The sequence below is a fragment of the Oryctolagus cuniculus genome, chromosome X (genome assembly GCF_964237555.1).
Source record: "Oryctolagus cuniculus chromosome X, mOryCun1.1, whole genome shotgun sequence".
NCBI lineage: Eukaryota > Metazoa > Chordata > Mammalia > Lagomorpha > Leporidae > Oryctolagus > Oryctolagus cuniculus.
Genome location: NC_091453.1, coordinates 91,525,596 through 91,551,067, shown reverse-complemented (window position 1 = coordinate 91,551,067; position 25,472 = coordinate 91,525,596). Strand labels below are relative to the sequence as shown.

The 25,472-nt window shown below is 40.8% G+C and overlaps 1 protein-coding gene across 7 annotated transcripts in view; it reads left to right on the top strand.

Moving 5' to 3' along the window:
• CENPI (centromere protein I) overlaps positions 1-3,648 on the top strand; it is a 69,255-nt gene extending 65,607 nt beyond the window's left edge. For 6 of the 7 annotated variants that reach the window (XM_008273131.4, XM_008273128.4, XM_008273129.4 and 3 more), the window contains exons 20-21: positions 1,670-1,711; positions 2,741-3,648. In XM_008273131.4, coding sequence (XP_008271353.3) covers positions 1,670-1,711; positions 2,741-2,842 — 144 coding nt within the window. In that variant the 3' untranslated portion in view covers positions 2,843-3,648. The remainder of the gene's footprint in view (positions 1-1,669; positions 1,712-2,740) is intronic. The other variant, XR_007912123.2, reaches the window with a different exon arrangement.
• Positions 3,649-25,472: the final 21,824 nt, after the last annotated feature.

Sequence of the window (25,472 nt, the reverse complement as noted above, 5' to 3'; positions counted from 1 at the left end):
CGAACCAGCAGATGGAAGACTCTCTCTGCCTCTGCCTCTCTGTGACTCTGCCTTTCAAATAAATGAATAAATGTTAAAAAGGAAAGAAAAATGATTCAGAAGACTTGAAGTTGTAGAGATACTTTCATCAATTTATTTTGTTTTATTAAGTTTATAAAAATGACATGATTAAAACCTCGGAGTGGGCATTCGATGCCTGTATCCCATATTAGGGTGCCTGGATTTGAGTCCCATGATTTGCCTCTTATTCCAGCTTTCTTCTGATAGACACTCTAGGAGGCAGCAGGTGATGGTCAAGTACTTGGGTTCTTGCCACCCACATGGGAGACCTGGATTGAGTTTTGGTCTCCTGGCTTCAGCCTCTCCTAGACTGATGTTGCAGGCATTTGGGGAGTGAACTAGCAGATGAGAGATCTCTGTCTATCTGCCTTTCAAATAAAGTGAAAATAAATAATTTTTTAAAACTCTATCTAAAACAACTCTTTCAATCATTATAAAATTGTTTTTAAAAATTTTCTTTTGGGGCCAGTGCTGTGGCGTAGCAGGTAAAGACACCGCCTGTAGGGCTGGCATCCCATGTGGGTACCAGTTCGGGTCCCAGCTGCTCCACTTCCAATCCAGCTCTCTGCTGTGGCCTGGGAAAGCAGTAGAAGATGGCCCAAGCCAAGAAGTAGTTCCTGGCTTTTGGCTTTGGATTGGTGCAACTCTAGCCATTGTGGCCAGTTGGGCAGTGAACCAGCACATGGAAGACATTCTCTCCCCCTCTCCTCCTCTCCCCTTCTCTTTCTATGTAACTTTGACTTTCAAATAAACATATCTTTAAAAAATTTTTTTCTTTTAACTGATGGGTAGAATTGTACATATTTATGGAATGCCATGGGATGTTTTGATACATACATATACTGTGTAATGTTCAGATCAAAGTAAACATAGTTATCTCTTCAAACATTTATCATTTCTTGGAGGTAAAAACATTCAAAAATACCCTTTAGCTTTTTTTTTTAAGAGAAATATACAGTACATTATTATCTGTAGTCACCCGTTGTGCAGTACTACACCAAGGCTTCTTTCTCCTATCTAATCATAACTTAGCACTGTTAAAAATATAAATTCTAAGTTTTAAAAAGGCATCGCATTGTACATGGTTTAATAGGCAGAATTTTCTTTTAATGATATTAGAAAAGTGGTGTTTCATAGAATTGAAAGATTTTAGATTCAGTGAAACATTGCAGGTGATATAAACCAGGAAATAGGTGAGTAAAGAATTGGAGTTTCATAAAATCTAATACATGCATGCAGTGTGCCTCACCAGACTTCATCCTCATCCTTCAAGACTCAATCCAAGGATCAGAGTCCTCTGCAAAAGCCTTCTCTGACATCCTCCAGCTCTCCTACAGAGGCTAGGCACAGAAGAAGAAAAAGAAGGCTATGGATTAGCTAAATGCGCCTTGCTGCTTTTATCCACTGTGATTTTATTTCCTCTCTATTTGTGCTTCTAGGGGGAAAGAAAGGTAGAGGGTAATGATGGGTGTTTATGCAGTAGGCATCTAAGAGTGATGGTAGGAGCAGAACTTAGCAGACGAATCAGACTTTGAAGAACCATCTTAATTTTCTGGGGATTTTCGCTAGCCAAATGTGTGACCTATGTCTCCGTACTTCTTTTTTAAAGGAAACCCCAGAAGAAAAGACCATAAACTTGAGCTCTATTCAGGTAAATAAATTTACTTTCTTCATGATCAAGCATTTCAAATAGCTTATTTTGTTCAAGAGAATTGATATGTTTTCTTTTCCCCAAATCTGAAGTCTGCTGCCTCCACAAAGTCAAAGTGAGATGTTTGTCTCCTGAATTCATTCCAGTGACTTTTATGTGAATTTATTGCCGTATGCCCTCGTCTTTCTTTTCTAGGATATAACTCTTCATAGTTTGACTCTTGCTGTTGTGACCATTCATTGTCTGATTTTATAGTAGCATGAATATGAAGTAATGAGACCAATTTAAGAAATCACGCACAATTGTCTCATTATTATACAACCTCCTACTATGCACATATTATAAGTGATAATATAATAATTTCTTCTCCTTTGTTATATATTTTAGATATTGATATTGTTGGAGTGTGGGAATGATAGCACATTTCCATTTCACAGTATGTTGTTCAATTGAACAGCTAAATTTTTTCTTAAGATTTTATATATTTATTTGAGAGGTAAAGTTACAGACAGTGAGAGGGAGAGACAGAGAGAAAGCTCATCCATCCGCTGGTTCACTCCCCAAATGATTGCAGCGGCCAGAACTGAGCTGACTGGAAGCCAGGAGCTTCTTCTGGGTCTCCAACACAGGTGCAGGGACCCAAGGACTTGGGCCATTTTCCACTGCTTCTCCAGACCATAGCAGAGAGCTAGATTGGAAGTGGAACAGCCAGGACTAGAACCAGCACCCATATGGAATGCCGGCGCCACAGGTGTAGGATTAACCCACTGCACCACAGCACCGGCCCCTGAACAGCGAAATTTTTTTGCCAGTATATTAAAAGGAATATTTAGTCCTGGGATATTGAGTACTTAGTAGTTTGAATATTACTTGGTGACTGAACTCCAAATATAAACTTGACCCTTCTGAACTAACTCTTGCAACTGTGCATCCAGGATGCTGTGAACTTTTCCTAAGGAACAAAAAGACTATAAAGAATAAGTATGGTCAACTATTGGATAAATAATTTTCCTTTCTCTGTGCTTGCAGGGAAAGAAATGGAACTTGTATTTGGACTATTTATTTTCAGAGGAGTTACAAGGCTTGAAACTTTTCATAGAAAGTTGTATTCGTCGTTCTTCTGTCTCCTGATCGGAGAGCACAAACCACAATGATCAATATTAAATGATGCTGATGTAAACAACATGCCAAACTACATTACTTCTTCAGTGCTAGAGAGACCAAGTAGCTCAGCTTGAGTTTCCAGATTCACTTCACTAACACTGCCATCATCCACGAGTACCTGGACTGGCCTTCTTTCTGTGGAGGAGAGCCTTCGTATCACTAACTTATTTTTCAGCACTTAGCTTTTTAGGCTCCACCTTCCATCACATTATACATAAAGACACACACCTCTTTGGTAGTCGGGTTTTTCATATCTTTGTGTACTATAAGCTCCACTGATGGAAGAGAGGGGTAATGTACAGTGGCCGTTAATCCACAGACATGTACATGCAAAATACTCAGCTGCCTCTCTGAAACCTCTGGGCTATCACCATTTTTCTTGTTGTGAACAACAGCACTAGGACCAAGTTAACAGGGCACAACATGTATTACTAAGAGCCCTAGTAGTTGGTGACTTCCTGAGCCTTCACTGGTAGTGATTTAGTAAGAAAAGAAAGACTGAAGGACTGTGGGCTAGGGAAGACGTTTCTGTTTATACCAATTTGATTTTATGAAACTGCACCACTTTGTGTGTATATGTGTGTGTATATATATATATGCAGTCGTCAAGTGTTCAGGCCTAAATAAATTAATTGCAACTTTGCTTTCAGATGTAATTCTGAAGCCTTTTAAAAGCTTCATAATAGCTGAAGTCTTGCTGAAACTATAAAATTCTGCTTCAGTGCTACTGAATAACTCCCCCTTTTAATAAAGTTCATATCATTTAAAAGAAATCAGGCTTAATTTCTTTTTTTTTTTAATTTATTTATTTGACAGGTAGAGTTACAGACAGTGAGAGGGGGAGACAGAGAAAGATCTTCCTTCCGCTGGTTCACTCCCCAAATGGCCTCAATGGCTGGAGCCGCGCTGATCTGAAGCCAGGAGCTTCTTCCGGGTCTCCCAGGCGGGTGCAGGGGCGCAAGAACTTGGGCCATCTTCTACTGCTTTCCCAGGCCATAGCAGAGAGCTGGATTGGAAGAGGAGCAGCTGGGACTAGAACCGGCACCCATATGGGATGCTGGTGCCACAGGCAGAGGATTAACCTGCTGCGCCATGGCGCGGGCCCCAGGCTTAATTTCTTTTAAGCACACATCTTGTGATTCTTTGTTTCGCCAGTAAAATCTAAAATTATTAACTAGGTAGTATTCCAACAAGAAAATCTCATTCATCCTTCATTCATTTATTGATTTGATAAATATTTACTAAGTTGCTTCTATGTGGCAGGTATTCCACAGTGGGTTGGTTGTACAGTTATGACCAATATAAAGTACTTTTATGGAGTTTAAATCCCAGTGGAAAAAATAGACAATAACATTATAAGGACATATATAATATAATATCAGGAAATATATAATTTCAACAAGGAATAGGGACAGAATGTGAAAAGAGATATTTTAGAGTGGTGAAGGAGGGCCTGTTTGGGGAGGTGACGTAGACAGAGACCCTAATGCAGTAAGCATAGGAACCTTGTAACTGTTTCAGCAGAGTATTCTAGGAAGAGGTAAAGACAAATGAAAAGGCCCTAAAATGTTAACTTGCTTGGCATGTTTGAGAAAGTGCAGAGGGGCTCGTAAGGTTTCAATATAGAGAAGAATTATGAGAAATGAAATAGGGGAGAAAGCCAGAAATTAATTTGTGAAAAGTCCTTGTAGCCTGGCATGGACAAGTAAATGGAAAGCCATTAGAGAGAGGGAGAAGAGGGACAACATGCTTTGACTTAACTGCACTGTGAGGGTTCAACTGAAGAGAGTTAAGGGGGCAAGCACAGAGACCAGTTAGGTTATTATAGCATGCCAGTAGTGTGATAGATGAGGAGGGGTGGTTAGATATTGGATTCAGGCTCTGCTTTGAAGGTAGAAAAGCTAGGATCTGCTGGTAGCTTGAATGTGAGGAATAGGAAAGAGGCATAAAGGATGACTACTAGATGTTTTTTACCTAAAAAGCTAAGTTCTTAGATGCCTAGATGAGGTAAACAGGAGGAAGAATAGGAATGGAGGATGCTATGGTTTGAACAGGATTTGGCTTCCAAGCTTACTCAGATGTTTAATTCCCAAATTCATAAATTAATGGTACTCAAGTGGGTAAAAATTTAATCCTATTATGGTGATCAGGAAGCGGGCCTAGTTAGAGGTCCTTAGGTCATTGGGGGTGTACCCTCAGAAGGTCTCGTGAGAAGGTTGATAATAAAAGCCTTAGCCCTGGCTGCTCCCTCTGCTTCCTGATTTGCCATGTGAGCCTTCCTCTGCCCACATCAGATGTCAAATCAGTGGGGCCTCGCAGTCTTGGTTTGTGAACTTCCAAAACCAGGAGCTGAAATAAACCTTCTTTGATATTTCATTGTAACAGAAATCTAACACAGATGAGTATGGAATTGGAGTTTTGTGCATATTAGGTTGGAGATGCTGAGGAGGCAATATTTGAGTCTGGATTTCAGGATACAATTTGAGACTGGAAAAAAATTGGGAGTCATCAGGGAAAACCATGACATTGGATAAAATCACTGTTTGTAAACATAGGAGTAAATTTTCATGGTCTTGGATTAGACACTGATTTCTTAGCCATGGCCTCAAAGGCATACACAATAAAAGAGAAAATGAACTTTATGAAAAAGCTTTTTTTCTTTAAAGATTTATTTATTTATTTGAAAGGCAGATTTACAGAGAGGCAGAGAGAGAGAGGTCTTCCATTGTGCAGGTTCACTCCCTAAATGACTGCAATGGCCAGAGCTGCGCTGATTTGAAGCCAGGAGTTTCTTCTGGGTCTCCCACATGGGTACAGGGGTCCAAGGACTTGGGCCATTTTCTACTGCTTTCCCAGGCCATAGCAGAGAGCTGGATTGGAAATGGAGCAGCCAGGACTTGAACCAGCGCCCATATAGGATGCCGGCACTGCAGGTGGCAGCTTTACCTGCTATGTCACAGCACTGCTCCCCCACATTTTTTTAATTCTGTTTTCAAACAAGACCATTGAGACAGTGAAAACACAGAAGGAGAGAAAATGTGAATCATATATCTGATAATCATTTTTTATCCAGAATATATAAGAACTCTTACAGCTCAATAATAAAAAAAATGTAAATGGGCCAAGGATCCAAAAAGACATTTCTCCCCAGAAAGATAGGTGAATGGTTAATAACAACATGAGAAGATGCTAAACACCAGTCATGATTATGTAAATTCTAATGAAAACCACAAAAGCAGCATTTAGCTAAGTGTTAAGACTGGTTTAAGTCACCAGTATCTGATATGGGCAGAGTACCTGAGTTTGATACCTACCTCTCGCTCCTGACTTCAGTTTCTTGGTAATGCAGATTGTGGGAGGCAGCAGTAATGGCTCAAATAATTGGGTTCCTGCAACCCACGTGGGATAGCTGGATTGTGTTCCAGGTCATTGCAGCCATTTGGGAAGTGAGCCAGTAGGGAGTACTCTCTGTCTCTTTCTGCCTCTGAAATAATTTTTTTTAAAAAAAGCCACAACTTCACACTCATTGGGATGGTATAATAAACAAAAGACAGTAACAAGGGTTGGCAGGGAAATGGAGAACTTAAAATACTCATACATTGCTGACTAGACTGTAAATGCTGCAGCCACTTTTTTGGGAAAGAGTTTGACACTTCCTCAAAATGTTAAACAGTCTCCATATCACTGAGCAGTTCCACTCCTGGATATATACCTAAGATAAATGCAAACATGAGCCATCTTCAGAATGTTGATGGAAAATACCTATTATGAAAAAACTGTTGCAGGTTTTTCTTTCTGCCAAATTTTTAGAAATTTTACAGCTATTTTTTTAAAGATCTATTTATTTATTTGAAAGTCAGAGTTACACAGAGAGAGGAAAGGCAGGGAGAAAGAGTTCTTCCATCTGCTGGATTACTCCCCAATTGGCCACAACGGCTGGAGCCGTGACGATCCGAAGCCAGGAGCCTGAAGCTTCTTCCGGGTCTCCCACGTGGGTGCAGGGGCCCGAGGACCTGGGCCATCCTCCACTGCTTTCCCAGGCCACAGCAGAGAGCTGGATGGGAAGTGGAGCAGCCAGGTCTGGAACCGGCTCCCATAAGGGATGCCGGCACTTCAGGCCAGGGCGTTCACCCGCTGTGCCACAGTGCTGGCCCCTTTACAGCTATTTCTGCTGGGTTCTTGTCTCACATCCATGAAGATTTAGGCACATGGACAAAGGAAAGTGAGCAGAAAGGAAAGTTTAGTAAGCAATAATAAAAGTGAAATAGAGAGCTCTAGTCAGTCTTGGGAGTGGTCCCAGATGGGGTGGCCAAAGAAAAGATTGTATCTAGGGGTTTTTATGTGCTACAAAAGGAACATTCTCATGATTGGTTGAGAGAGATACAAATAAGGCATTGAACAGTGACTGTTTTGATTGGCTCCTGACTATGAAAGTTAAGTCTCCAATTACAGAAGCCAGTTGCTTGACTTCTGTCAGGTCCAATAAGACTTATCCCTAGATGGTGGTGGGGGAGCCCCCTTGTTCCTGTCTACCTAGCTGAGGGCCTCTATCAAAATTTTGTGTGGATTTTAATTTTTTTAAAAGATACATTTCTTTATTTGAAAGCAGAGTGGCAGAGATGGGGTGGGTGAGATTAGGGGTATGGGGTTTGGGCCAGGCTGAAACCAGGGACCAGAAACTCCATCTGGGTCCCTAATGTGGATGGCAAGGACCCAAGTACTTGGACCATCATCTGTTGATTTCCCAGGTACATTAGCAGGGAGCTAGATTTGAAACAGTAGCTGGGACTTGAATGCATACTAAAATATTGGATGCCAACATGCAAGCAGTGGCTTAACTCTCTGTGCCACAGCACCTTGCCTAATTTTAGGAATTCCTAAAGGTAAATAGATTTATGTATTTGAGACATTTTGAATTCAGCAAGGAAAATAGATTCACTGGAATAATTTTCTCAAATACGGGTAAGTGGAAGTAGGTTATGAAATTGCTTGTAGGTAAAATATCACTAATGTCCTCTCAAAAAAGTTTTTGACCGGTTTTACCAACATTTGCATGTTTTTCTTCCAAGAATAAAACCTGTATCTATAATGGCTGTATTCAGACAAATAAAGCATGACTAGAGTCATGACAAAGTATTTAATTTCTCTAATTCTGAATGCGGATACAGCTATAGTGAATGATATTTTAAATAGAACTGGGAAACTTTTCCATGTTTTTAAGTGGAGAATTTTATGAAAAAATGCTACTTATTTGAGGGGTGAGAATTGTAAAGAGTAGGTTTATATTAAAAACTTAGTCCCATTTTTAAGGCACTCTATGTAAACTATCTTAGCAGTGTTTAGAATCCCCAATGTTACTGCCGAATCTAGGATAGAGGTGAGGAACTGTTTCTCTGCCAAGGGCCATTTGGATATTTATAACATCATTTGCGAGCCATACAAAATTCTCAACTTAAAAATTAGCCTGCTGTAGGTTTATTGAATTTCAAGTCCTTGGAAGAGGCAGACCACATAATTTTGCAGGCTGGAAGTTCCCTACCCTGATCTAGGATAACCTACCATCTCCCCCTTCCCCATGGTTATTTACTCCCCTGTAAGGAAGTAAGAATTTGACCTCTGCAACTTAGCTTCTACAGGTACAGCAAAAGGTGCAGCAAAAGCTGGAGTAGGGAAAATCATCATGTTGAACTGAATGGGGAACTAGAGTACAATTTTTTTTAAGATTTATTTATTTATTTGAGAGGTAGTTACAGACAGTGGCAGGGAGAGAGAGAGAGAGAGGTCTTCCATCCACTGGTTCACTCCCCAAAGGGCCACAATAGCCTCAGCCGGGCCGGCCCAAAGCCAGGAGCCAGGAGCTTCTTCTGGGTCTCCCATGCAGGTGCAAGGGGCCCAAGGACCTGGGCCATCTTCTATTGCTTTCCCAGGCCATAGCAGAGAGCTGGATGGGAAGAGGAACAGCCAGGTCTCGAACCGGCACCCATATGGGATGCTGGAGCTTCAGGCCAGGGCGTTAACCTGCTGCGCCACAGCCCCAGCCCCTAGAAGTACAATTTTAATTTCCAGCCCTTCTCAACTTCAGAGAGTTCCTTTCCTTGTGTTTAGAAATGAATTGAGGGGCTGACGCTGTGACGTAGTGGATTAAAGCCCTGGCCTGAAGCGCCAGCATCCCATATGGACGCTTGTTCCAGTCCTGGCTGCTCCACTTCCAATCCTGCTCTCTGCTACAGCCTGGGAAAGCAGTAGAAGAAGGCCCAAGTCCTTGGGCCCCTGCACCCATGTGGGAGACCTGGAAGAAACTCCTGGCTCCTGGCTTTGGGTCAGTGCAGCTCCAGCTGTTGCGGTCAGCTGAGGAATGAACCAGCGAATGGAAGACCTCTCTCTCTCTGCCTCTCCTTCTTCTATATGTAACTCTGATTTTTAAATAAATAAATAAATCTTTTAAAAAAACAGAGATGAATTGAGCTGAAAGAAAGAGCTTAAGGATTCTCAGTCCAGGGGGTCAGACAGTAATGGAGCTTTTCTAGGATCTACACTTCTTAAAAGAACTCTGACCCAGTAAGCCACTTCACATAAGAGAAGCCACATAGGTTAACAACTACATTAGCTCTTCTTAACCTAGATTTCAGATTTTTCTCCCTTGCCATCAATAAGCCTTACAGTTTTTCTTAGTAACTTGTTTAACTTTGACCTCATATATTTGATAATGTGCAGTTTTGTATTATTAGGTTTCTTTAAGAACTTTCTAAAGGCTACTTTCAGTAGGGTAACATTACTGTTTCACATTTTACTAGGTTTTCTAACTGTGGTAGAATACACATAGTATTTACCATTTTAACCATCCTGAAGTATACAGTTCTGTGGCATTAAGTACCTTCACAATGTTGTACACTCACTACCATGTCTAGTTCCAGAACTTTCTATCACCTAAAAAGGAACCCCCCATACCCATTAAAGTGGTCGCTCCCCCTTTCCACCCTTCGTCCAGCCCCAGGTGATCACAATCACCAGTTTGTGTGCTGGCCTCTGGATTTGGCGATCCTAGAGATCTCAGATAAGTCATACAACATGTGGCCTTTTGTGTCAGGACTCAAACCTAAGCACTCCGGTGTGGGATGCAGGCTTCCCAAGTGACATCTTAACCTCTAGGCCAAATATCTGTGCCTCACTGACAATTTCATTGCAGGGAAAAAACTAAGTAAAAGCAAAAGAAATTTTTTTTGACAAATGAACAAAGTGTATTACTTGGATACACTGTGTTCAGTTTCATGGAGGTAATCCATAAGAGGTGGCTGGCTTTCACAGTCATGAACTTTATTTTGAAGTCTTACATCATGACACATAGCTGCATTTGAGTCTTCTAGGGCATCATTCCTTGGAGACTAGGCTCACGTTCACAGTCGTTTCCTGTGGTAGATCTTCCCACCTTCCACTCAGTGTCTCACCACTCTCCTCTGGAAGCCCTTTGACACACACATACTCCAAGTAATACTTTCCCAGGTTCCTAACTATTCACTCTGCAGTTGTCCCACGTACAAGCAGAAGTGCGTGCGTCCCTTCCCCGTCCTTCAGCTTTCTACCCCTTTTATAAGGCAGCCTTTTGTCCCCAGTGTGAATTGTGAATTTCAACATTTGAGATTTTGATCGTTCAAGACTGTGACTTTGGACATGTTGGCCTTTAGGAATTTCGATCCTTCAAGATTCCGACATTGAGGGTTCTGGTGTTTGTGACTCTGTCTTTTGAGATTATGATCAGCACTGCATTCTCATGCTTGCTTTTAGTTTGGTGAACATGGTTTCCTTTAGTTCTTTGAACGTATTTAATATAGTTGATTTTGAGTCTTTGTGAAGTGCGATGCCTGCTCTTCCTCCGGGACAGTTTCTATCAATTCCTTTTTTCCTGTGTAGACATCATACTTTCTTGTGTATTTGTATGGCTCATCCTTTTTTTGTAGGAAACTGGGAATTTTGAATAATCTGATATGATAGTTCTGAAAATAAGGTCCTCTCCTCAGCAGGGTTTCTTATTGTTTCTGCTCGTTTTTACCACTGTAGTTTCTTTATTTTGGTAGCTTTCTGAACTGATCTGTAAAGTCTGTTTTCCATTGTGTGTGACCACTGGAGTCTCTGCTCAGCGAGCTTAGAGGTCAGCCCATAATTCGACAGTTTCTTGAATGTCTGAAACCAGTGAACCTTTATCAGGTGACTCTGTGCATGTTGGGATAGATTTTCCACACTCAGCCAGGCCACAGACAACTGCTTTAACCTTCACTTCCTGATTGTGTAGAGGCTCAAGGTCAGCAGACATGAGAGTGTGGGGCCTTCTTAGATTTTTCCTCAGCATGTCCTGTGCGTGCATATGCTCTTGTAGACTCTCAGGAATGCATAGGAGCTTCTCCGAGTGCTTAAGGAGATCTCCTTCCCCAACTTTCAAGTGTTTTTGAGTAGTCTGTTGTGTGCCTTATCTATTATCCACAGCCTCGGGCACCTGTGAAGATAAGCCATGCGGCTGTATTTGGGTTTTGACCCACACTTCTGCTGCAGAAGGCCTTTTGTGTTGTGTCAGCTCTGAATCAGGTCCAGTGGAGACAGCTTTGTGAATGGTGTCTTCCAGGGAGCCACCGGACAGGCAACAGCAGTGGACTGGGGATTCGGCTCTGGAAGAACTCCAACCCCTTTCTGCTCCCACATGCGTGTGCCAGGCTGATGGCTTTGTTCACGAATGTGGACTGTAATGTTTCCAGGCTACTGCAGAGCTGGAGTGTGGAAAATGGAAATAGGATGTTAAAATGACATAAAAGTCACTTCTTTCAGAGATTCAGAAGTTTTTCTTGAATAAATGTTCCCCAAGTTCCTACAAACCTTTAGCTCGTATCTGCAGTCCTGAAAATATTGATTCTGTCCAGTTTTGCCAGGCTTTTGTTTTGTTTGGTTTTGTTTTGTTTTATGAGGGAGTAAACTGGATGGTGGGGAGGGTCCTTACATAACCTCAAGGATTCTTGTTTAACAACCTGTTGATATCATTATTACATCTTAAAAACATTAACAGCACATTCTTAATATAATCGAGTATTTTCTTTTTATTTGACTGTCTCAAACTTTGTTTTAACCATTTGTTTGATTCTGTATTTTTAAGTGCACTACCTGACTTTAAAATATATTACAAAGCTACAGTAATTAAAGCAGCATGGCATTGACATAAAACAGACACATAGACCAATTAAGCAGAATACACATCATAGAAGTAAACCCATGCATCTGCAGCCAGTTAATCTTTGACAAAGATGTTAAGAATAATGACTAGAAAAGGAGCAGTGTTTTCAATAAATGGTGCTGATCTCCCCACCCCTTATCTCATACCGTGTACAAAAGTCAACTAAAATGAATTAAAAACCCACATGTAAGACCTGAAACTTCAAAACTACCAGAAGAAATCAGGATAAATGCTGTAGGGCATTGGAATGGGCAAAGATTTTTTTGGATCAGATGTCAATAGCATAAGACATAAAAGCAAAAATAAGCAAACGGGATTTTATCAAACCAAAAAGCTTCTAACAGCAAAGAAAACAATAGAGTGAAGAGACAACCTATACACTGGGAGAAAATATTTGCAAGTTATATATCTGACAAGGAGTTAAGAACCAGAGTACATAGGGAACTCATACAACTCAGTATCTTCTCCCAAAAAATCCAATATAAAAATGTTCAGTACTTCTAAGCAGACGTGTCTCAAAAGAAGATGTACAAATGGCCAACAGGTACGTGTTAAAAATACTCATTATCACTTATCAGTAGGGAAGTACTGATCAAAACCACCAGGAGAATCCAGCATTGTGGCGCAGCAGGTTAAACTGCCATTTGTGATACCAGAATCCTGTATCAGAGTGTCAAGTGGAGTCCTAGCTACTCTGCATCCAATCCAGCTCCCTGCTAATGCACACAGGAAAGGCAGCAGAAGATGGCCCAAGTACTTGGGCTTCTGCCACCCACGTGGGAGACCCAGATGGAGTTCCTGGCTCCTGCCCTTAGTCTATCTGGCCCAATCTTGGTTGTTGGGGACATTTGGGGAGTGCCCCAGAAGAGCTCTCTCTCTCTCTCTCTCTGTCTCTCTGTCTCTCTTTCTCTCTCTCTGGCACTCTGCCTTTCAAATAAATAAATAAATAAATAAATCTTTTTTTAAAAAAAAAGCCACAATGTGATACCACCTCACTCCAGTTAGATTGGCTGTCAACAAAAAGACAAAAGCTAGCATGCTGGCACGGATGTAGAGCAAAGGAAACCCTCACACATTGTAGATGGGAGTGTGGATTAGTACAGCTGTTGTGGAAAACAATGTGGAGGTTCCTCAACACACTAAGAAGCACCATATATTCCAGCAGTCCCACTAGTAGGTACATATCCAGGGGAAACGAAGTCACTGTGGAAGAGACGTATGTACTCGTTCAGTGCACCGTTCACAATAGCCAAGAAATGGAACCAACCGAAGCGTCCATCAACTGATGAATGAATAAAGACACCGTGGTACATATATACAATGGAGTACTATTCAGCCATCAAGAGGATGAAATCTTACTATTTGCAACAACATGGATGGAGCTGGATGTCATTGTGTTAAGTGAAATAAGGTAAGCACTACATGATCTCACTCATATGTAGAATCTTAAAAAGTTGATCTCATAGAAGTTCAGAATATAATGGTGGTTACCAGTATCTGGCACATAGTATCACAGTATTCAATCAATTTTTTCAAAGGATGACTTTGTAATTAACATTTGTTTAGTCTTCTGTGGGTCAGCATGCATTCTAAATACTTTATGCATTGACTCATTTAATTTCCACATCAACACAAAAAGGTAATGACTGTTATCCACATTTTGAAGATACTTACTGGTTATAACTGTTGATGTTTCACAAGCATCTCAAACTCAACATGCTAAAAAATTGAGTGTTTTTCTTGATAGCTTACCTCTGTGCAACATCCTGCTCCTTTGAGTAGACATATCTGCTTAGCATCCTTTTTTTTTTTTTTTTTTTTGACAAGCAGAGTTAGTGAGAGAAAGAGACAGAGAGAAAGGTCTTCCTTCCGCTGGTTCATTCCCCAAATGGCCGTTACAGCCGGAGCTGCGCTGATCCGAAGCCAGGAGCCAGGTGCTTCTCCTGGTCTCCCATGTGGGTGCAGGGCCCAAGCACTTGGGCCATCCTCCACTGCACTCCCTGGCCACAGCAGAGAGCTGGCCTGGAAGAGGGGCAACCGGGACAGAATCCGGCGCCCCAACTGGGACTAGAACCCGGTGTGCTGGCGCCGCAGGCGGAGGATTAGCCAAGTGAGCCGTGGCGCCGGCCATCTGTTTAGCGTCCTATTACCCTTGTTTCTGGAGAAAGCATGTGTCATTCTTTGAGGGAACTGGCCATGTCCCATTTCATTGGTTATTGTGAAATTATCAGTGTTCTTCCTCTGTGCCTCAGCAGTGGATTTGTGATCCAAGCCAGGTCAGATTCTTTCTCTTAGCGATCTGAATCTCAAGTGCATTTGAGGATGGAAGTTGGCTAGGGCTTGGTTACTTAATGGGAGCCTCCCAATTTTACGCCTCAGCAAAACCTGCAACTTGTCTGTTCATATCTCTTGTAAGGTCTAGTAGTTTAGCTCTTCTGTTACTTGTGACTTATCTCCTTGCAATAAATTTCATTCTTTGTTTAAGTCAGAATCATTTTCCTGCTTGCATCCAAAGGATTGATTTTATTTACACAGTAGCTTAGGTTAGAAACCTAACCTAACACTCCCGTATCATCAGTCACAAAGTTTGGTATCGATTCTTTGTCTTAAATCTTTCGAATCTGTTTCTATTCTTAGTGTTCTTGCTTTGGTTCAGACCCTCATCTTGCCCTAACCACAGCACACGCCCCTTAGTTTGTCTCCTTATCCCTCTCGGCAGTTTGGCCAAGAGCAAGTGTAGTTTGTCTCCTTGCCTCCAGTGTAACCCCTTCCAGTTTGCCTCCCACTCGTGCTCTAGTGCATGATTCCTGAAAACCCAAATCTGCTCATGTCACCCCCTGTATAATATCCTTCCATGGGTCCCCACTCCATTTAAGATGAGTCTGAATCTCACAGCCTAGCACAAAAGGCAACTGATGACTAAGCCCCTGGTCACAATTCTCCCTCTTGAATTCAAAATAAAAACGAAACCACTGCTTTTTGTGTTAGCATTCAGATATCCTTGCCCTCCCTACACACACAAAGCAAACCAAAAGGCAGAAGAGATCTTCAAAGTATTCCCCCCAGACACCTTAACCCTGGAGAAGGGGCAGACCGTGTTTTATTCATCTTTGTAATCAGTGCCGACTCACAGTAGACATTTGATACTCAACTCCCTTTTCCCTTTCCCATTCTGGATAGCTTCCCATAATCCCTCAGTGGCATTATTTAACTGTTTCTCCGTTGCTTGGACTCTTCTGTACGAGCCAAATGGTACACATTATTGTCGTTTCTCCTGTGGCAGTCCCCGGTGAGCAATGCTTCTATGTGGCCCGTCCCGTATCATCCCTCTCCCCCTTAAGTCTTGGCTGGCCCTCTGGCTTTCTGTTGACCAATAGGTAGAAGGGACACAGTTTGAACACTGAGGCTAAATCAGAAGAAGCCTTAGAGCTTCCACCTGGACTTGTTTGGACAGCGCCTTCCCCGGAAGCCGGTTATTATGCTGTGATGAAGCCAGGCCATCTGGAGAAGGCGCATGGAGGTGCTCCAGTTGACAGCCCCAGCTGGCTTCCCAGCCTGGAAACAGCGTCAGCCACCAGTGATGTGAATGAGCCATCTTGGACATCAGACCACTCGAGCCTGTAGATGACTCTGCTCTGTACGCTTCCTAGGCTCTCTCTTGCCAACTTGGCTTCCTCTCGGGAAGCACTGGCGGGAGATCAGAATGCAGGAGAAACAGAGCTGCTTCCTGCTTTGGTCGCGGATGCTGTGTCAGTTGCTGGCAGGAGCTGTGGTGGCAGCCATAGTACAGTTTCCAGCCCCAAGCAAGGTGAGACTATGGTTAGAACTAGAACTGATTTTGATAATGTCTCCAGCAGTGCGGCAGCAGGTGCAAGCTTATGGGTTCCACCTCAGATGTGTTCGTTTCTGATCTCTGGGTACCATCTCTTCTTTTTCCCCTCCCTTCTACCTTTTGCTATAACATTCCTTCCAATATATTTTTTTTAACTTTTATTTAATGAATATAAATTTCCAAAGTACGGCTTATGGATTACAATGGCTTCCCCCCCATATCGTCTCTCCCACCCGCATCCCTCCCCTTTCCCACTCCCTCTCCCCTTCCATTCACATGAGGATTCATTTTCGATTCTCTTTATATACAGAAGATCAGTTTAGCATACATTAAGTAAAGATTTCAACAGTTTGCTCCCACACAAACATAAAGTGAAAAATAATAGATGATTTTTTAAATGATGATGAAATCAGATCAGACCTATTGTCATGTTTAATCCCAGTGAGAGTCAAGTTGGGAATTGATAATTTCTTCCTTTTTTTTTTTTTTTTTTTTTTACAGAAGATCAGTTTAGTATACATTAAGTAAAGATTTCAACAGTTTGCACCCCCATAGAAACACAAAGCGAAATATACTGTTTGAGTACTCATTATAGCATTAAGGTCATCAAAGAAGGAGGTACCTTTCTCTGAAGGGAGGAGAGAACCTCCTCTTTGAATATGACCTTGTCTAAACAAGATAAGAGTCGGTGAACTCAAAAGGCTTCCATAGCCTTGGAAACTCATGACTGGTGCATAGGGAGATTACTGATGCCATAAACAGGAGTGTCAATTTGTAAAGTCAACAACAGGAGTCACTGTGCACTTACTCCTCATGTAGGATCTCTGTCCTTCCAATATATTTTTAAAAAAATATTTATTTTACTTATTTGAAAGGCATAGTGAGGGAGAGAGAGATTGGGAGTTGGAGAGGGAGAGAGAGAGAAAATGTTCCACTGCTGGTTCACTCCCCAAATGGCAGCAATAGCTTGGGGCTGGGCCAGGCTGAAGCTGGGAGCCTGGAACTGCATCTGAGTCTCCCATGTGAGTGCAGGGGCCCAAGCACTTGGAGTATCATCTGCTGCTTCCCCAGGCGCATTAGCAGGGAGATGAATTGGAAGCAGAGCAGCTGGGACTCAAACGGGTGCTCTGGTATGGGATGTTGGTGTCGCGGGTGGTAGCCTAACCAGCTGGGCCACAATGCCGCCCCCTCCCCGAATCTTTATAATGAATTCTTTTTATTAAATTCTGAGTTTGAAACACCAAGAGAAATTTCTGTTTACCTGGCTGGACCCTGATGAGGACACCAAAGAACTTGCAAATGAGACTACTGAATCCCCACCGACAATCTTTGAGAAACAAGGATGATTTCAGGAATAGCATCAGAAAGCTGTTCTCTGACCTTTTGCGTTGTGAAGAGTAGCACATTCAGAAAAGTGAGCAGGTAGGAATATACAGCTCAATGACTTGCCAAGAATCAAATGGCCATGTAACCAGCAGCCAGATCACGAGACAGAACATGACCAGCTCCCAGAATTCCCCTGCCACTCTCTAAATTCTCTTTCCCAAAGGTAACTGTTAGCCTTTTATGACAATCGTGTCCTTATCTTTCTTTAATTTATTTATTTTTCCCCAGAAATCTTTTATTTAAGGAATGCAAACTTCATGCATTTCATAAATACAACTTTAGGAATATAATGATTCTTCCCATCATACCCACCCTCCCCTTATCTTTCTTTATGGCTTTGCCAGCTAAGCATATATCCCTGAACATTAATGATATAATATGCTGATTTTTGGACTTTTATCTACACATAAGCAAACAAGATACATGCTTCTGTGTTTGGCTTCTTTCAGTCAACATTTTATTTGTAAGATTCATCCATTCTGGGTCAGTGTTGCGGTGCAGAAGGTTAAGCTGCCACCTGCAATGCCAATATGTCATGTGAGTGCATGTTCATGTCCTGGCTGCACCACTTCCAATCCAGCTCCCTGCTAATTGCCTGTGGAGAGCAGCTTGGGAAAGAACTTGGGCCCCCGCCACCCATGTGGGAGACCTGGAAGAAGCTTCTGGCTTCTGGCTTTGGCCCGGCCCAGCCCTGGCCATTGCAGCCATTTGAGGAGTGAACCAGAGGATGGATGATCTCTTAATCTCTCTCTCTCTCCTCTGCCTTTCAAATAAATAAAATAAAATCTTATAAAATATGCAAAACTATTCACAGCACCTATAGAAGGGATTTTGATAATCTCTTGCAAAATTACTTACACATTTTTAAAAAAAGATTCGTCCATTCTGATGTAAGGAACTGTAATTTGTGCATTATTGCTGTATAACATCCTATTGCATGAGCAAGCATGCCTACCCAGAAAGATCTGATTGAGGCCGTATTGACAATGTTAGGTAAAATACCAGTGAGTTTGATGGCATTGTGAGGACGACTATGGCAGCAAAAATCTAATAGTTGACACTGGAAAGAAGGAAAGCTGGAGCAGAGAAGAAAAGGAACCACAAACTGTCTTAAAAATTGAAAGAACTACCGTGCAGAAGAGGAACTGAACTTACACTAATCTTCCAGAAGGTACCATTAGGACCAATATCTAGATGGCATAAATAGGTGCACTTCAGTCATCCTGTTACTATATTCTTGTCCTTATCATTCCATAAAGTTCTTCAAGATAATGTGTGGTCAGCTGGACTAAATACAAATAGACGAAAGTGATCTACACAGCTGGTTGCCTGAACCCTAGGTTTCCAAACACAGTAAGACATTTCTGGAAATAATCCTTAGCATTCTCTGCAAGCTTTCCATTGAGAGAAGCTTTTCACCTGGAGCAAGGAGAGGCAAATCAGTAGAAAAGATAGGGTAGACACTATGGTCCATTACTATCTGGGCAGGAATCATGAGCGCTAAATAATATGGAGACTTGTGAATTGGGAAGTTAGGATGCCATTTGGGTTTTCACCAATCTTAAAAATCATTTCCTGTACTATATCATGTCAGGAATCTTTTTAACAACAACAAAAAAAAGATGACCTGGAAAGGAAAAAGAGAAAAAATTTCTTGGAGTGTGTGTGTGTGTGTGTGTGTGTTTGTTGCAGGGTTGGGGGAGTGAGTGGTAGTGTAAGTGTGCACTATCTGCTCTTGAGTGTTGCAAAGTATAAACCAGGTAAGGTAGATATATGCACTTCAGAAAGTCTAAAGTGCATTCAACTAGAAGATGAACTTTAAAAACGAAGTTTCAAAGGGCCCTAAGAGGAATTAGGCTGAATTTCCAAACCAGAATTTAGGCTGAATAATTTTTCAGAAACGGAACTCCTAAAACTTGAACAGAATTAGAGATAAGAATTCACCTCTAGAGAGGAAGTTAATTTTATGAGTAATGAATAAATGCAAAAGGATATACTGTGAGACTTTAGGCCTTCAGGTCAAAACTTTGCTAAGAAAATGCTGTGTCTAGTCTGCCACCTCTTTAAACATGCTGCTAGGGCTGTTCCTTTTATAGCTTGCCAAAGCAACAAAGGGGTGCTTGGAGTGGTAATTGAAGAATGACTGATAACCAAAGCGGTTTTTGCTAAACTGCCTTCCTCTAATTTAAGCATATTGAATAAAGAAGCAATGGAATCTAACGTTAGTAGTAAATAGTGGGATGAAAAAACCCTCCCAGGTGCGAGCATTTGGCCTATCACTTAAGACACAGGTTAGGAACCTCGAGTCTCCAGTACCTGGGTTCTATCCCAGCTCCTGAATCCAGCTTTCTACTAATGCAGCTACGTGGGAGGCTGGATTGAGTTCCCAGCTGCTAGCTTCTTACAGGTATCTGTGGAGCATTCTGCCTCACCCAAAAAAAAAAAAAAAAAAAAGGAAAGAAACTCTCCCAGAGCCTTCAAATCCTTTCAATATTTTGGTGGTGAATTTGTAATAATGTGAGTACAATGATTTTGATTATACCTCTCTCAATTTACTATTAGCCATAATAGTATGCATCATTGTACTTATTTGTGTGTGTGTGGTGCGGGAGGGGTGGGGAGCAGGAAATGGAGATAAAGAAAGAACACAATATTTAAGAAAAACTCATGTTTAATAGAAAAACCAAGTAGATACTGGGATTTTTTTTGAGGTTAGAGGAAATGAAGAGAAGAGAAATAAAATAATATTATTTAATAGTTGTGCTAGACAGACAACTAAAATATTGCTGCAATTTAAAAAAACTTAAATAAATGGGCTGATATGTTCATTAGTTAAAATACTCACTATTTTAATGTTACTTGTATGCAAATCAATATATGGATTTAATACAATCTCAATGAAAATACCAATAAGCTTTGATGTAGAAGCCAGCAAGATGATTAGCTTGATTTAATCATCCCACATTGTATACATGATCAAATATAACATTGTACCTTTTTTTTTTTTTAACAGGCAGAGTGGACAGTGAGAGAGAGAGACAGAGAGAAAGGTCTTCCTTTGCCGTTGGTTCACCCTCCAATGGCCGCTGCGGCTGGCAAGCTGTGGCCGGCACATCGCACTGATCCGAAGGCAGGAGCCAGGTGCTTCTCCTGGTCTCCCATGGGGTGCAGGGCCCAAGCACTTGGGCCATCCTCCACTGCACTCCCTGGCCATAGCAGAGAGCTGGCCTGGAAGAGGGGCAACTGGGACAGAATCCGGCGCCCCGACCGGGACTAGAACCTGGTGTGCCGGCGCCGCTAGGCGGAGGATTAGCCTAGTGAGCTGCGGCGCCGGCTAACATTGTACCTTTTTTTACATTTCTCTTTTATTTTTAATGTAGTGAATTACAATTCATTTTCTCCCCCCACCAAGAAACCTTTTATTTAAGATACACGGACAATGCATTTCATATATATAACATTAGGGACATAGTGATTCTTCCCTCCATACCCACACTCTTCTTCTTCCTCCCTTTCCTATTTCCATTATTTTTTTACTAAGATATATTTTCAATTAACTTTATACATGTAAGATCAACTCTATACTAAGTAAAGAGTTCAACAAATAGTATGCAAAAAAAAAAAAAAAAAACCTGTTCCTCAGCAGTTGAGACAAGGGCTATTCAAAGTCATTGAATTTCAACGTGTCAATTTCACTTCTATAGATTGCCTTTTAGGTGCTCTGTTAGTTACCATAAATCAGGAAAAACATATGGTATTTGTCCTTTGGGGACTGGCTTATTTCACTAAGTATGATGTTTTTCAGTTTCATCCATTTTCTTGCAAATGACAGGATTTCATTTTTAATCACTGTGTAATATTCCATAGTGTACATAACCCATAATTTCTTTATCCAGTCTTCAGTTGACAGACATTTGGGTTGATTCCATATCTTAGCTATTGTGAATTGAGCTACAATAAACATGGGGGTACAGATAATTCTTTCACATGCTAATTTCATTTCCTGTGGGTAAATTCCCAGGAGTGGGATGGCTGGGTCATATGGTAGGTCTGTCTTCCACAGTGCCTGTACCAGTTTACATTCCCACCAACAGTGGATTAGGGTACCTTTTCCCCACATCCCCGACAGCATTTGTTGTTAATTGATTTCTGTGTGAAAGCTATTCTAACCGGGGTGAGGTGAAACCTCATTGTGGTTTTGATTTACATTTCCCTGATGGCTAGTGATCCTAAACATTTTTTTCATGTGTCTGTTGGCCATTTGTATTTCCTCTTTTGAAAAACGCCTGTTTTGGCCGGTGCCGCAGCTCAATAAGCTAATCCTCCATCTTGCGGCGCCAGCACAATGGGTTCTAGTCCCGGTCAAGGCGCCGGATTCTGTCCCGGTTGCCCCTCTTCCAGCCCAGCTCTCTGCTATGGCCGAGGAGTGCAGTGGAGGATGGCCCAAGTGCTTGGGCCCTGCACCCCATGGGAGATCAGGAAAAGCACCTGGCTCCTGCCATCGGATCAGCGCATTGTGCTGGCCGCAGCGCGCTGGCTGCGGCGGCCATTGGAGGGTGAACCAATGGCAAAGGAAGACCTTTCTCTCTGTCTCTCTCTCTCACTGTCCACTCTGCCTGTCAAAATAAATAAATAAAAAATAAAAAATAATAAAAAATGAAAAACGCCTGTTTAAATTCTTTGCCCAGTTCTTAACTGGATTGTTTGTTTTGTTGTAGGTGAGTTTCTTGAGCTCTTTATATATCCTGGTTATTAGCCCTTTATCAGTTGCATAGTTTGCAAATAATTTCTCCCATTCTGTCGGTTGTCTCTTCACTTTCCTGAGTGTTTCTTTTGCAGTACAGAAGCTTCTCAATTTGATGTATTACCATTTGTCAATTTTGGCTTTGATTGCCTGTGCCTCTGGGGTCTTTTCTAAGAACTCTTTACCTATGCCAATGTCTTGCAGGGTTTCCCCAATGCTCTCTAGTAATTTGATGATATCAGGTTGTAGGTTTAGGTGTTTGATCCATTTTGAGTGGATTTTTTTGTGTAAGGTGTAACGTAGGGGTCCTGCTTCATACTTCTGCATGAGGAGATCCAGTTTTCCCAGCACCATTTGTTAAAGAGACTGTCCTTGCTCCAGGGATTGACTTCAGCTCTTTTGTCAAAGATAAGTTGGTTGTAGGTGTGTGGGTTGATTTCTGGAGTATCTATTCTGCTCCATTGATCTATCTGTCTGGTTTTGTACCAGTACCAGGCTGTTTTGATTGTACTGCCCTGAAGTATGTCTTGAAATCTGGTATTGTGGTGCCTCTGGCTTTGTTTTTGTTGTATAAGATTGATTTAGCTATTCAGAGTCTCCTATGTTCCCATATGAATTTCAGCATCATTTTTTTCTATATCTGAGAAGTGTGTCCTTGGTGTTTTAACTGGTATCACATTGAATCTGTAAATTGTTTTTGTGGTATGGACATTTTGATGATATTGATTCTTCCAAACCATGAACATGAAAGATTTTTTCCATTTTTTTGTGTCTTCTATTTCTTTCTTTAATGTTTTGTAATTTTCATCATAGAGACCTTTGGCATCCTTGGTTAAATTTATTCCAAAGTATTTTAATTTTTTGTAGCTATTGTGAATAGGTTTGATCTTAGAAGTCCTTTCTCAGCCGTGGCATTGTCTGTATATACAAAGGCTATTGATTTTTGTGTGTTGATTTTATATCCTGCTACTTTACCAAACTCTTAGGAGTCCCACTAGTCTGTTAATGGAGTCTATTGCATCTCCTATATACAGAATCATGTCATCTGCAAATAGGGACAGTTTGAATTCCTCCTTCCTAATTTGTATCCCTTTGATTTCTTTTTCTTGCCTAATGGCTCTGGCTAAAACTTCCAGGACTATATTGTATAGCAATGGTGAGAGTGGGCATCCTTGTCTGGTTCCAGATCTCAGTGGGAATGTTTCCAACTCTTCCCCCATTTAATAGGACACTGGCTGTAGGTTTGTCATAAGTTGCCTTGATTGTGTTGAGGAATGTTCCTTCTATAGCAATTTGCTTAAAGTTTTCATCATGAAAGGGTGTTGTATTTTATCAAATGCTTTCTCTGCATCTATTGAGATAATCATATGTTTTTGTTCTTTAATTTGTTAATGTGATGTATCACATTGATTTGTGAATGTTGAACCATCCCTACATACCAGGGATAAATCTCACTTAGTCTGGGTGAATGGTCTTTCTGATGTGTTGTTAGATTCAACTGGATAGTATTTTATTGAGGATTTTTGCATCAATGTTCATCAGGGAAATTGGTCTGTAATTTTCTTTCTCTGTTGTGTCTTCTTCAGGTTTAAGAGTTAAGGTGATGCTGGCTTCATAGAAGGAGTTGCAGAGGATTCCCTCCCTTTTAGTTGTTTTGAATAGCTTTAGAATAAATGGAGTTGGTTCTTTAAATGTCCGGTAGAATTCAGCAGTGAAACCATCCAGTCCTTGGCTTTTCTTTTTTGGGAAGGTCTTTATTACTGATTCATTTTCCATCTTGGTTATTAGTCTTGTTTAGGTTTTCTGTGTCTTCATGGATCAATTTAGGTAGGTTGTATGTGTCTAGGAATCTACCCATTTCTTATTGGTTTCCTGATTTATTGACATTTATAACTAAATACAATTATGATTTTCCCATTAAAATAATATTAATTTAAAATCTACATAAAAATGCAAAGGTCCTAGAAGAGCCAAAGCAATCTTAAAGCAAACCAAAGCTGGAGGACTTTCACTATTAGATATCAAGACTTGTTAGAATGATACAGTAAGACAGTGTTGTATTTGTACAATGGTAAAAGACCAGTGGAACAAGATACAGAATATAGAAACAGAATCACCCATATCCAGGTATCAGATGTATGATGAAGGCGCCATGAATATTCAGTAAGAAAAGGTTAGTCTTTTCAATAAATTACGATGTATCAACTGTATATCTATGTAGGAAAAAATGAACCACCTCAAACCATCCACAAAAATTAATTTGAGATGAATTATACATATATACTAAATCATCTACAACAACAGATAGTAAAATGTTCTACATAATTGGCCAGATAGTAAATATTTTAGGCTTTGTGGCCCATATGAGGCCATATGATCTCTGTCACACTACTTTGATGATACAGTGTAAAAGCAGTCATAGAAAATATGCAAATGAAGGGGTGTAGCCCAATATTACCTGGGCTAGATTTGGCCTTTGAGTTGTAGTTTTTTGAATCCTAGTCTAGAAAAAATGTATGAAAGTTTGATCTTAGGGGTAGGTAAAGATTTTTTTTCATATTGAAAGCACTAACCATATAAAAAATTACTATGTTAAATTTAAGTTAAGAACTTCTGGTCAAAGAATACAATTAAGGATATGAGAATTCAAAGCATTTCTGGGACTTCTATTTAGAATATATAAAGAACTCATGCAAAACAATAGGAAAGACTGAAACTCAGTAATAAAATGAGCAAAACTCCTGAACAGGCATTTTACTAAAAAAAAATCATGCAGCTGATATACAAATGAATAGATGCTCATTATCATTTGTCATTAGGAAAATGTAAATTAAAATAACATTGTGATACCCCCTACATGTGCCACAATGGTTCAAATTAAACAGACAAAAAAGCAATGTGCTGGAGGAGATACAGAGCTACTAAGACAGTTATACATCGCTATTTTTTTTTAACTTTTATTTAATGAATATAAATTTCCAAAGTACGGCTTATGGATTACAATGGCTTCCCCCCCATAACGTCCCTCCCACCCGTAACCCTCCCCTTTCCCATTCCCTCTCCCCTTCCATTCACATGAGGATTCATTTTCAATTCTCTTTATATACAGAAGATCAGTTTAGCATCCATTAAGTAAAGATTTCAACAGTTTGCTCCCACACAGAAACATAAAGTGAAAAATAATAGATGATTTTTTAAATGATGATGAAATCAGATCAGACCTATTGTCATGTTTAATCCCAGTGAGAGTCAAGTTGGGAATTGATAATTTCTTCTTTTTTTTTTTTTACAGAAGATCAGTTTAGTATACATTAAGTAAAGATTTCAACAGTTTGCACCCCCATAGAAACACAAAGTGAAATATACTGTTTGAGTACTCGTTATAGCATTAAGCCTCAATGTACAGCACATTAAGGACAGA